Source organism: Pan paniscus, chromosome 9 (genome assembly GCF_029289425.2).
Source record: "Pan paniscus chromosome 9, NHGRI_mPanPan1-v2.0_pri, whole genome shotgun sequence".
Classification (NCBI taxonomy): Eukaryota; Metazoa; Chordata; class Mammalia; order Primates; family Hominidae; genus Pan; species Pan paniscus.
Window position 1 is genome coordinate 46,446,900 of NC_073258.2, and position 12,826 is coordinate 46,459,725.

At 41.1% G+C, this 12,826-nt stretch overlaps 1 protein-coding gene across 4 annotated transcripts in view; it reads left to right on the plus strand.

The window, feature by feature from the left end:
- Positions 1-11,981, plus strand: part of EXT2 (exostosin glycosyltransferase 2) — a 148,449-nt gene extending 136,468 nt beyond the window's left edge. For all 4 annotated transcript variants that reach the window (XM_034932426.3, XM_034932427.3, XM_003808219.5 and 1 more), the window contains 3 exons: positions 1,162-1,290; positions 3,338-3,420; positions 11,199-11,981. In XM_034932426.3, coding sequence (XP_034788317.1) covers positions 1,162-1,290; positions 3,338-3,420; positions 11,199-11,337 — 351 coding nt within the window. In that variant the 3' untranslated portion in view covers positions 11,338-11,981. The remainder of the gene's footprint in view (positions 1-1,161; positions 1,291-3,337; positions 3,421-11,198) is intronic.
- The last annotated feature ends 845 nt before the right edge of the window (positions 11,982-12,826 follow it).

Genomic DNA, 12,826 nt, shown 5'->3' on the forward strand with positions numbered 1-12,826 from the left:
TGGATATTACTTTCTAAATTTTTGCTATTTTAAATAATGCTTAATATCTAATGTTAGTGATAGATGTCCATTTTCATAACTGTTTGTACTCATGACCATTGTGATAGATTCCTAGAAATAGAATTATTATATCAAAGGGCATGAATATTTTGGGTTTTTTAAGATGTATGTACATACATGTATATATACACATATACAACATATACAAATATATGTTGTGAATATTCTAAGCATATATATGTTGTGTATGTATACGTGTGTGTGTGTCTGTTGGTTTCAGTATTGTTTGTGCAAATTTACACTCCCACCAGCAAAATATAAAACTGTTTTACCATGCCTTTTCTTGCATGAAATATGATTAATAGAAAAGAAATGAGCAATTTTAAAGTGAATTTTATTGTTTTAACTTTGATTTGATTACTAGTAAGACTGAAATTCCTTTTGTGTATTTATTAGCCTTTTGTACTTCCTCTCTTCCGGGAATCATCACTTCGTGTTTTTGACTCTTTTTTTATTAGGGAGAGATTGGGGAATATGCATTTGATTTTAAGAATATTCAGTTCAATAGTAGAATGCTCCCTGGGAGTAATATGGTTTAATTAAACAATCATAACTTGTCTGTTGTCAGCAGTAGCATAAAGAACTGATGTCGGGAGAAAGGTCTGTTCAGCTCAACACAGTTAATTTAATTTAGCTGTATTCATATCGATTGTTTGTTGTTAGCTCAGCACTACTGCCCTCATATTTTTCAGGTCTCTAGATCCAGAAATGGGTTTTTTTATTTTGTAATAAGCAAACAAAAAAACCCAAAAAACTAAGGTTTACAATTCATGGGATTTATAGTAGTAGACTATGTATGCTTTATTTTTTTTGACCCAATAATTTCTACACTATTTCATATATATGGTAGTTTTAGAATTGCCTCATTTTTCTTCTACTTTAAAAAGCACACACTTTGGTAGAAAATGACCATATTGAACATGCTCGGTCACTTGACCAAAAGCATTCTAATGCCTCCTTTTACCCTTCCTATTAATACAGCCTTGTGATTAATCTTATGAGAGAAAGCTTGTCCCCATGCCTTGGCTATGCTGCCCCTTATTTATCAGCCAAAGGGAACTGCTATTTTTGAGTATTTCTTCTTTCTGTCTCACTTGACAGTATTTTAATTACCTGTATACCTACAAAATGCCTGGGGATATCAAGAACTGGGTAGATGCTCATATGAACTGTGAAGATATTGCCATGAACTTCCTGGTGGCCAACGTCACGGGAAAAGCAGTTATCAAGGTAGGAGGCTCTGCCACTCACTTGCTTTGTGATCTTGGGCAAATATCTATTATCTGAGCCTAGGAAGTTCTTGTAACTATAAATTAAATATAGGACTAGATAAACTTTAAGCTCCATTTTAGTTTAAGGTTCTATGATTGATGCGGTCACATTGGGAAATTGAAGCTAGGCTTTGACAATTTAAACATATTTTCTTTTTTAAGACAGTTTCTTTAGTTGCAGTTTTTAACCTTCAGTATCAGAATAAAGGCTATGATGATCAATCTATAAATCAAAAAATTATATTCTCAAAGCTGATATGGGTTCTAGTTCTTTTAGTTAAAGGATGTAGTTTAAATTTTTCTTAAGGTAGCTGGTTTTTTTTTTTTAATAGATGTTGAGAAAATAGTACACCTCATACAGTTATGTAACTGTAGCTGTCCTAAACACAACGAATTTAATTGCTTTTAAATATCAATTACCAGTTTTTAAAAGTACCTTTCCCATAACATATTAAAAGCTGAGAATACACAAAGATCCTATGGGAGGCCTTTGTATCTGTAAAAGATGCCTGTTTATTCCTGAAATTTAGACATTGCTCAAATAAGATCCCTAGATATGTAGAGAAGGTACAATTCTTTATATGAGTAGAATCATCTTGGTCTTTTTTGCTTCTAGATTAGAATTTTGTGTGTTAAAATGGGCAATGCCAGGTTCCCTAGCAATCTGCCTAGAAAGCCAAATTCCTAGGTGAGCTTATGCTGGAAGCATGGTACAGCATTATCCATTGATTCCTTATGCTATTAATTGATAAGAGAAGCCAGATTAAACCAAAGTGAATAGGGAATAGGAAAAATCACTATCTGTGCTCACCAAACTTGCCCCAGTTCACACCCTGTCCCCCAGCTCTCTAAATAACTCAGTGAACAGCTGACCACAAAAAAAATTAAATAACGTAAATTGTGAGAGTTGTTTTAAAGGGACCCCTCCCATCCCCAAATTTGCTTTTTTTTTTTTTTTTTTTTTTTGGTGAGACTGAGTCTTGCTCTGTCGCCAGGCTGGAGTGCGGTGGCACAGTCTCGGCTCATTGCAGCCTCTGCCTCCTGGGTTCAAGCAATTCACAATTCTCCTGCCTCAGCCTCCTGAGTAGCTGGGACTACAGGCGCACGCCACCACGTCCGGCTAATTTTTTTTTTGTATTTTAGTAGAGACGGCGTTTCACCATGTTGCCCAGGCTGGTCTTGAACTCCTGAGCTCAGGCAGTCCACCTGCTTCGGCCTCCCAAAATGCTAAGATTACAGGTGTGAGCCACTGTGCCTGGCCCCAAATTTGCTTTTTAACACGCTTCAACATGTTTTTAGCTGTGGCTGCTTACTCTGGACAGTAATGCCCAGTGTCTCTATGCTTCTTAGCCTAAATTTAGTTATCTAGCTTTCTTTCCCTTCCATCTCTTCACTGTTTATTTATCTTCACTAGGTTGGGATAGCAGCTTCCCCTGAGTTTGCTAGGGAGATCGCTAGTTAAGGTTTGAGAGTGTAGTGGGGAGTCAGGGAAAAAGATTCAGAGTATGAGGGACCATTCAATTTTTTTCTTGACTCAAGGGAATTGCAAAATAGCTTGGCATCCTCAAGAGCATGGTGCTGCTCATAGCATTTGCCATTAGCTGGAAAGAGGAGAAAGAGCGCCTGTTGGAACTAAGGTTACGGTGAAAGTTATGGGAAGCTGTATTTCATCGCCCTTATGGCTACAAGAACAAATGGTGTTTATACAAGGACCTTGGCAGTGAGAAAACAGTCATTAAACAGGAATTAAGGAGCTTGTCATCACCACTTCTTTCCAGTTACAGAAGGCAAAAGCCCTCCAAGCCTTTTTTATTGGGCCCTTGTGAGTTCTGCCGTTGGCTGAGCCAGACAGAGTTGAATGGAGGAATGGCGAGGTGTGTGTGTGTGTGTGCACGTGCATGCAACATCTCAGCTTACAACACAAAAGAATGCAGTGTGGTGTCACAAGCATGATTTTATTGTCCTTGACACTGACAGCCAGGTATGTTTTTGTCCTCCTCTGGCAGGTAACCCCACGAAAGAAATTCAAGTGTCCTGAGTGCACAGCCATAGATGGGCTTTCACTAGACCAAACACACATGGTGGAGAGGTAAGTGAGCCTCCAACCAAAAGTGCGCCTTAGCCTCTGATCTCTATTTCCTGCCTTAGGCCTGTTTATGGGGCTTTGTTGGAGATATAAGGACAGCAGCTGGTAGCCATAGTCACCTCCATGTGCACTGTGGGAATTGGGTTAGTTCAAGCCCAGGTCACCCAAAGAATTAATTTGGAATGCTACTCACTCAATTTGTAATGGCTGGAAGGGTCTTAAAAATATAGTGGGCCTTAAGCTCCAGAAGCCACATTTTCCATGTGGACTAAGCAGTTAACCATCTACAGTCATTGGGTGGAAGCTAGTTAATTCCAAGGAAATACTGGATTATTTTTCAGGGTAATAGCTCCACGTTATAGTAAAAGCTTGATTACAAAGAATTAAACCAAACCCACCAGAGACAAATTACCTTTGCTAACACTATGGAAATGCCTGCCAAGAACAGGATCGAAAGCAAAGCCCTCATATTACAGACAGAGGGGCAAGACAGCTCTGAAACACTCTCTTTATTTCGATTCAAGTCAGTTTCTCAACAAGCACACCTTTGTGTGGAATGTAATCCTAGGCCTTGTAGGTAAGAATTAAAAGAGTGGGAGATGTATGTCTTCCGTTAAGACTATACTAGACCTAAGAGTTCTCACTTGTGCCCCAAAAGTCCCCAAGCTTTGAAGTGCCTGAATCAAGCCTAGTACTTTCAGAAGACAATTATTTATACAAGACAGCAAACTCTGACATCCCAGTAGTGCTTGTCAGGGGACCAAAATGCACTCAGATAAGGATATAGTAGCCTTTTAGAATGAAATATCTAGTTCAGATTTCACAGATCTCATATGCCTCTGCTTGCAGAATTCATTTCTGAAATCTGTCAGCTATATTAGAATTCTTCAAGCCTAGAGAATTTTTGTGTGTGTGTGCAGAAAGTTGTTTCAGTTGGCCTGGCTTCTATAATGTTTTACTCTCTAAATAACTTCTTTATCTTTTTCATGTATAAACATTACCCAGATGACATGACCTTTACCAGCTGTTGATGTGAAATAATATATTATCACTGGTTGATGTGAAATAATATATTATCACTGATATCATAAGTATTTCACAGTTAAGGGTAGTGACATACACTGTCATAGCTCCTTTGGGAGAGACCCCAATTGAACTTCTATTGGAGTACAAGAAATTGTTATTTAAACCTACCCCATTGTCTGTGTTTGGGGAAAATTCATAACAGTAAGCTAAGTGGTCATTAATAGGGCTGAGTTAAAATAGTGTATCGGATATATGGTCCAGGAAAGGAAGTATAGGAAGAAAAGTTGACCTGATGGTGGCCTTGAAGTTCATGCTGAGGCTAAACAACTCCTCTAGCACTACTGAGATCTTAACAAATGTAAAGAGGTTTAAAATGCAGTGAGAGCCAGGTGTGGTGGCTCACTCCTGTAATCCCAGCACTTTGGGTTACCAAGGCTGGTGGATCACCTGAGGTCAGGAGTTCAAGACCAGGCTGACCAACATGGTGAAACCCCATCTCTACTTAAAAAACAAAAACAAAAACAAAAACATACAAAGTTAGCTGGGTGTGGTGGCGCATGCCTGTAATCTCAGCTACTTGGGAGGCTGAGGCAGGAGAATCACTTGAATCTGGGAGGTGGAGTTTGCAGTGAGCTGAGATCGTGCCATTGCACTCCAGCCTGGGCAACAAGAGTGAAACTCCATCTCAAAAGAAAAAAATGCAGTAGGGAGATTTAATTTAGATATAATTATTATTAAACACTGGAGTGAGTAACTAAGGGAGATATGGAGGCTTCCTCTTTGGAAGATCTTTTTTATTATTATTATTAAGAGAAAGGATCTTGCTCTGTTGTGTGGTGATACAGTCATGGCTCACTACAACCTTGAACTCCTAGGCTCAAGTGATCCTCTCATCTCAGCCACCTGAGTAGCTGGGACTACAGGTGCGTGCCACCACGCTAACTAGTTCTTAAATTTTTTGTAGAGACAGAGTCTCAGCATGTTACTCAGCCTGGTCTTGAACTCCTGGCCTCAAGGTATCCTCTCACCTGGGGGCTCCCAAAGTGCTGGGATTATAGGCATGATAGGATATGTTATGATATGTAGGTTGTATAGTTAGGAGGAGATGCTGATGGAGGGATTGGAGCGAACTGTTGGACTTTTAACAGTGTCAAGGACCTTAACAGTGTTACATGTATATGTAACAATGCAATATGTGATGAGCGCCCTGAGAGAGGCTCAAAGGGCTATAACTGATCAGGTGAAAGAGAAGTAACTTTTTGCTAGGTTCATTGTTAAGAATAACTTTCTAAAAGAGGTGACACTTGAAGTGATCCTTCAAAAATCACTAGGATCCCAACTAGTAAAACCCTGGGCCAGAAGCAGAGACTCTCAGCAGTGGAAACTGAATGGTTTGTCAAGGGTGCCTGATCAGCAAGTTCAACAAGAAGAAGCCCAATTTGGAGAGCTTAGAATGCTGGCCTATTAGTGCTGGACTCCAAAGGGCTTTGAATCCCCAAATAAGGAGCTAGATTTTTTTCCTTCAGGCTCTGGTAAGCTATAGAATTTTCAAACACGAGACTAGCTGGATCAAAGTATTGCTTTGGGATTAATTTGGAAGTAATGCACAGGGTGGAATGAAGAGTGAAGAGGTTGGAGAAAAGACTAGTTAGAACCTTTAACTAAGCTGCATGTGGAAAGGAAGGAACAAATTAAATTACAAGAGATTTTTTTTTCCCAAAGGAAGATGTACCTGAACTTGGTTTCCAACTGAAGAGATGTGGGGAGGCTATGAAGAAGGAGTTGACAAACATACCTTTAAGATTTTGAGTGGTAGTAGTACCTTCAGCAGTGTAATAGGTTTAGGAGGAGATGCTGATTAGGGGAGAGATTAGAGTGAACTGCTGGACCTCAGCAGTGTCGTTAATGGGGACAGGAGGTGATGTTAATCAGGGGTGAAGTTGGAGAATAATAAGATATGTGATTGTGATTTGGGGGTCTTGCCCTCTGTATATACTTTTTTTTTTTTTTTTTTTTTTGAGACATAGTCTCACTCTCTTGCCAGGCTGGAGTTCAGTGGTGCAATCTCGGCTCACTGTAACCTCCGCCTCCCAGGTTCAAGTGATTCTCCTGCCTCCACCTCCCGAGCAGCTGGGACTACAGGCACGTGGCACCGTGCCCGGCTAATTTTTTGTATTTTTGTAGAGACAGGGTTTCACCATGTTGGCCAGGATGGTCTTGATCTCCTGACCTCAAGATCCGCCCACCTCGGCCTCCCAAAGTGCTGGGATTACAGGCATGAACCACCCTGCCTGGCTTTTTTTTTTTTTTTTTTTTTTTGGAAGACCGGAGTTTTATTATTACTCAAATCAGTCTCTGTATATACTTTTATGTATGTATATCAAGATATAGATATGTGGAACTAGAATTTCAGAAAGAACTTTAAAAAAAAATGTTGAGTGCAGTCATCCCTCGGTATCCACAGGGGATTTGTCCCAGGACCTCTGGAGGATACCAAACTTCACGCATGCGCAAGTCCATTATATAAAATGGCCTAGGATTTGCATATAACCTTCGCATATCCTTCTTTATAGTTTAAATCATCTCTAGATTACTTACAATCCCTAATACAACATAAATGCTATGTAAATAGTTGTTACATGGCGTTGTTTAGGGAAAAATGACATGAAAAAACTCTGTACATGTTTAGTATAGATGCAGTTTTTTTCCAGATATCTTTGATCCAAGGTTGGTTGAATCTACAAACATGCAACCCTTGGATATGGATGGCTAACTGTATTTGGCAGTCATCTGTCCAGAGACAGCAGTTGACTAAAGAAAAGCAAAGGCAGACTCTTGGGAAATTCTGGCATTTAGGAGACACAAAGAGTAACTGAAAACAGAGAGGCAACCACTGGAAAGGCCAGGAGAGAACCAGGATATACAGTGCTCAGAAGCATGGAAGGAACAAGGAACAGGCAGGCTGGAGAAGGTCTTTGAATTCAATGGTTGTTGGTACCTTACAAAAATAATAGCCAGGGGTGGTGGTGGGCACCTCTAGTCTCAGCTACTTGGGAAGCTGAGGCAAGGGGATCACTTGAGCTTAGGAGTTCAAGGCACTATCACTCTACAATTGCACCTGTGTGAATAGCCACTGCACTCCTGCCTGGGCAACATAGCAAAATCCCCATCTGTAAAAAAATAATAATAATGTCATAGAGTATGAAGCCAAAGGGTTATAGAGTATGAGTCGACAGTGAGGAAGTAGAGTTAGTGAATGTAAACTACCCTTTTGAGAAATTTAACAGAGAATAGAAGGAAACAAATATGGAAATAAATTAGCAACTGGGAACAAAACTATTTATATTAAAAATTGAGTCACTGAATTATTAAATAAGGCATTTAGATAGGGAGGGAAGAAGACATGAGTTAAGCCATCTTGGGTAGATAAAGAGATGATGTTACAACTGTAGAATACATCCTTCCTTCCTCTTCCCTCCCCCTGTCTTTGGCTGGTCTCCTGGCCTCAAACAGGCCTCCTGCCTCAGCCACCTGAGTAGCTGGGATTATAAATATGAGCCACCATGCCCAGCTGTTTTATTTTTAATAATAATCTTTGCAGAATACACATTTTACGCAAAACAATGAAAGCAGTTAGCCACTTTACAAGTGTGTGTGCCCTTGTGTTGGGTTTTGTGGTTCAGTAGCTCATTTATTCCTATATTTGGGGGTCTGGGATCAGAAATCTCAGTTGTGTAGGAGAGTAGCTTCCATTACTACCCAGCTTCCATTTCCAGGATCCGCTGTTAGTTCTTTAAGAGTCAGAAGCATGTGTCGCTGTTCATTTTGACAAGTGTCTTCACCAAGGTTAGGGCAATATGACAGGCAGACAGTATTGACTTAAAAAAAAGAACATAGTATTTTGAATTAGGCTAATCTTTATTCAGATGATGAGTTTGCCACACTTATTAGCTGTCTGACCTAAGGAAATTGACTTTACCTTATCCGAACTTCAATCTGTTCATCTCCTAACATAGGGATATTAGTATCTGTCAAATTACAATGTCCATTCATAGGTTCAACAAATATTTATTGAGCATCTTTATACCCAAGCTGTTATGTGTAGTGATAAATGAAGTAGTGGTACATGAAAGCCTGTAGCACAGGGCCTGGGAATGTTAGTTTCCTTCCCAGTTTCCCCAGTGTTAGTCCTAAAGACTCCTGGTTACTTTAAGTAATGGTATGTGTTTGAAAGGAAAATAGAAAACCATTAGTTCTTTCTTCCCCAGACACCTTCATCACTTCAGAGAGAGTCACTGGCAGTTCTTGGTGTGTTTATACTTGATTGGAAAACCAACACAGGAGGATGGTTACTGACATGGTAGCTGGACCCCTGACAACAGCTCATGTGGGCCACCGGCAACCAGCCAAAGTCCTGTCTCCCCTAACCTGCTCTCCAACCCAGACCCCCTGTGTGAAAAGAAAGTAGGAAGCACTGTTATTACCTGGCAGGAGAGTTAAGGACCTTGACCATTCAGCGGAGGCCTGCCGCTTCTCCAGTGTGGGCCTGTATGAAGGAGAAAGAAGTACTCACTAGACTTGGGTTAGCCAGGGGCAGCTGTCAACAAATCAAGCTGGCCTGAGCCCCAGTGGCTTCTTGCCTATGACCCATTCCTGTTGGCAGATCTAGTTACAGAGGAGACATTGTCCTCAATACTCTCTACAGGGCCTTGGAACCGCTATCCTCTGCCAAGAACCAGGATTCTTCTTTAATACGTACTTGCTAGTACCTATGCTGGGAACAGCTGGGCTTTGCCGGCCAGAGTCTGTATGCATAACTAGAAATGAGAAGAATCTGGACATATTTACAGGCGGAACAACAGTCAAAAGTAAAACCTTGGAGAGATTTGATTTTATCTGCCATGCTTTGACCCCATAATTTGAAGAGAGGGAAGCTGTTGTCCCACGCTTGGTCCACCTCACTTTGTTAAAGTTCATCCATCTTTTCCCAGTCTCTCTTCAATTTGGAACTAGGAACACCACCTCCTGAGTCTCAAAAGACTTCCAGCAGGAGGGACACTCAGTCACTGGCATGTAATGGTAGAGTGTGATCCAAAGAGCAGGCTCTATTGCCAGCTCAAACCTGAGTTTAAAACCCAGTTCCACCACATTCTACCCCTGGGTCCTTGGGCAAGTTACTTAACCTCTCTGAACCTTAATTTCTTAACCCATAACATGAGGCTACTATACACCCAGTAGTTGGGCAAGGGGGGTGATGAGTATGGAGGAGGATTACTTTAAGCAATCCATGAGATATGTATGTAAATTATCTGTCACATAATAGGTGCTCAGCAGTTGTTAATTTCCAGTCCCCTTCATTGGACTGGAATTGTGTTAATAAGTACATTTGTATCATCTAATTAAGACTTTTGCCTCAGAAGCCAGAATGCCTGCTTTGGCTCTAGCTTTTTCTAGTTATTTGACCTTTGAACATGTTATTTATCCTCTCTGTATCTCAGTCTTCCCATTATAAAATGGGAATGATAGTCCTACCCCATAGGGTTGTTGTGAGGATTAAATGCATTATTAATGCATAGAAAGCAATTTTAACACAGCTTGGAACATACAGTAAATAGTAGTTGTTGCTTTGTGGTGTTGGTGGACATGATGATGTTATGAGTTAAAAGCTCAAAATGAAATAATAACAAATTTTTTTAGAAACATAATGACCAAGAGGGAAGTTTGTTCTTTTTGTAGTGCTCTCAGATGTCCTGGGCCCGACTGAGGCAAGAGTGTTGACCTTTCTGAAATCCATCCTTGAGGTCCCCTTGACTTCAAAAGCAGCTTTTCCAGGCTTGTTTTCCCTCTGGCCTAATGCTGAAGCGTCCTCATTACCCAGCTGTCACACTCAGTTGGCCTGATTGACCAGAGCCATTCCCGAACACATGCCTGACCTGCTCACCTCTGAGAAGGCTGGCTTTGGGGGTGAGGTGGAGATAGGGAGACAGCCTCTCCCCTCCTCTGGCGGTGCTGTGCTGCACTGGCACTGAAGTAGTTGTTGCTAAAAGTTCTGACATGGGAGTGACAAAAATGATGAAAATTATGAAGGCTGTCCTATGTGAACTTCAGCTTTCACAGAAGATTGTGCAGATTGACATAATTCCCAGAAATTGCCACTTACAGGCCCTCCGTCAGTGTTGGTTGAATGAATAAAGTGTTTATTGTTTGAAATTTGGCCCTGTCACCTTTTTTTTTTTTTTTTTTTTTTTTTGCCTTTCATCATTTTGTGAGCAAGATCTCTCCTCTGCCTTTTAAACTTCAGTAAACTGAAGCTCAGATCCAAGTAGTTTTTTTTCTTTCCATCCTTTGCCTTCTCTTAGCTGGCAGAGATGGGGTTAAGAATTGTTGGCAGCTAATCCACCTTGGTTTGAGGCCCTCTCACACTGAGCTGGAGGAATGACTGGAATTTGAGGGGGAGGGGAAAAGATACTCTGACCTTTGCAGGCCCGTGGCCTCCAAGCAGCATCTCCTGTTCACGTTCTCCCACTGAACTAATAGTCCAAGTACCCCCAGTTCACCTCTTTTTTCCACACCTGTCAACCTTTTTAAGAACCTGGGAGCAGACTGTGGCTACTTGAGCTTTTTTTGTTGATGTTGAACATTATGTATTTTGCTGTTATCTCTCAACCTCTTGAACATATTATCTTTTCTCCCTGCCCCCATCCTTCTCATTCTGCTCAAACCCCTCCTCCCCACCTCCTCTCCAAATCCCACAGGTCAGAGTGCATCAACAAGTTTGCTTCAGTCTTCGGGACCATGCCTCTCAAGGTGGTGGAACACCGAGCTGACCCTGTCCTGTACAAAGATGACTTTCCTGAGAAACTGAAGAGCTTCCCCAACATTGGCAGCTTATGAAACGTGTCATTGGTGGAGGTCTGAATGTGAGGCTGGGACAGAGGGAGAGAACAAAGCCTCCCAGCATTCTGATGTCAGAGTAGTAGGTTAAGGGTGGAAGGTTGACCTACTTGGATCTTGGCATGCACCCACCTAATCCACTTTCTGAAGAACAAGAACCTAGAATGAATATCCAAGCACCTCGAGCTATGCAACCTCTGTTCTTGTATTTCTTATGATCTCTGATGGGTTCTTCTCGAAAATGCCAAGTGGAAGACTTTGTGGCATGCTCCAGATTTAAATCCAGCTGAGGCTCCCTTTGTTTTCAGTTCCATGTAACAATCTGGAAGGAAACTTCACAGACAGGAAGACTGCTGGAGAAGAGAAGCGTGTTAGCCCATTTGAGGCCTGGGGAATCATGTAAAGGGTACCCAGACCTCACTTTTAGTTATTTACATCAGTGAGTTCTTTCAGGGAACCAAACCCAGAATTCGGTGCAAAAGCCAAACATCTTGGTGGGATTTGATAAATGCCTTGGGACCTGGAGTGCTGGGCTTATGCACAGGAAGAGCACCAGCCGCTGAGTCAGGATCCTGTCAGTTCCATGAACTATTCCTCTTTGGTTTGGCTTTTTGATATGATTAAAATTATTTTTTATTCCTTTTTCTACTGTGTCTTAAACACCAATTCCTGATAGTCCAAGGAACCACCTTTCTCCCTTGATATATTTAACTCCGTCTTTGGCCTGACAACAGTCTTCTGCCCATGTCTGGGAACACACGCCAGGAGGAATGTCTGATACCCTCTGCATCAAGTGTAAGAAGGTCCCAAATCGTAACCATTTTAAGAACAGATGACTCAGAAACCTCCAGAGGAATCTGTTTGCTTCCTGATTAGATCCAGTCAATGTTTTAAAGGTATTGTCAGAGAAAAACAGAGGGTCTGTACTAGCCATGCAAGGAGTCGCTCTAGCTGGTACCCGTAAAAGTTGTGGGAATCGTGACCCCCATCCCAAGGGGATGCCAAAATTTCTCTCATTCTTTTGGTATAAACTTAACATTAGCCAGGGAGGTTCTGGCTAACGTTAAATGCTGCTATACAACTGCTTTGCAACAGTTGCTGGTATATTTAAATCATTAAATTTCAGCATTTACTAATACTGCACATGTGTGAATTATACCTCTTTAAGCCCAGTTGATGAACAAATCTACCCTGGCAAATGTTAAATGTTATGGATTCGAAACAGATTTATCTGGCTCTAATATTAAGATTAGCCACAGTTTGGGCTTTAGCCATAATATATGTCCCCAAAACACAAAATACATAACAATTTGCTTAGAATATGGATATAATTACAGAAACTTAGTTGTTTTGCCAGTCAGCGTCACTCATACACCATCCATTGTTCTGTTGAGTGACATGAAGGTGGGCAGTTATTATGCTGTAGTTTCATCAAGAGTCACTTCAGATGTGTTCCCCAGACTTTGAGAGGTCAAAGAAAGTTTCAGAA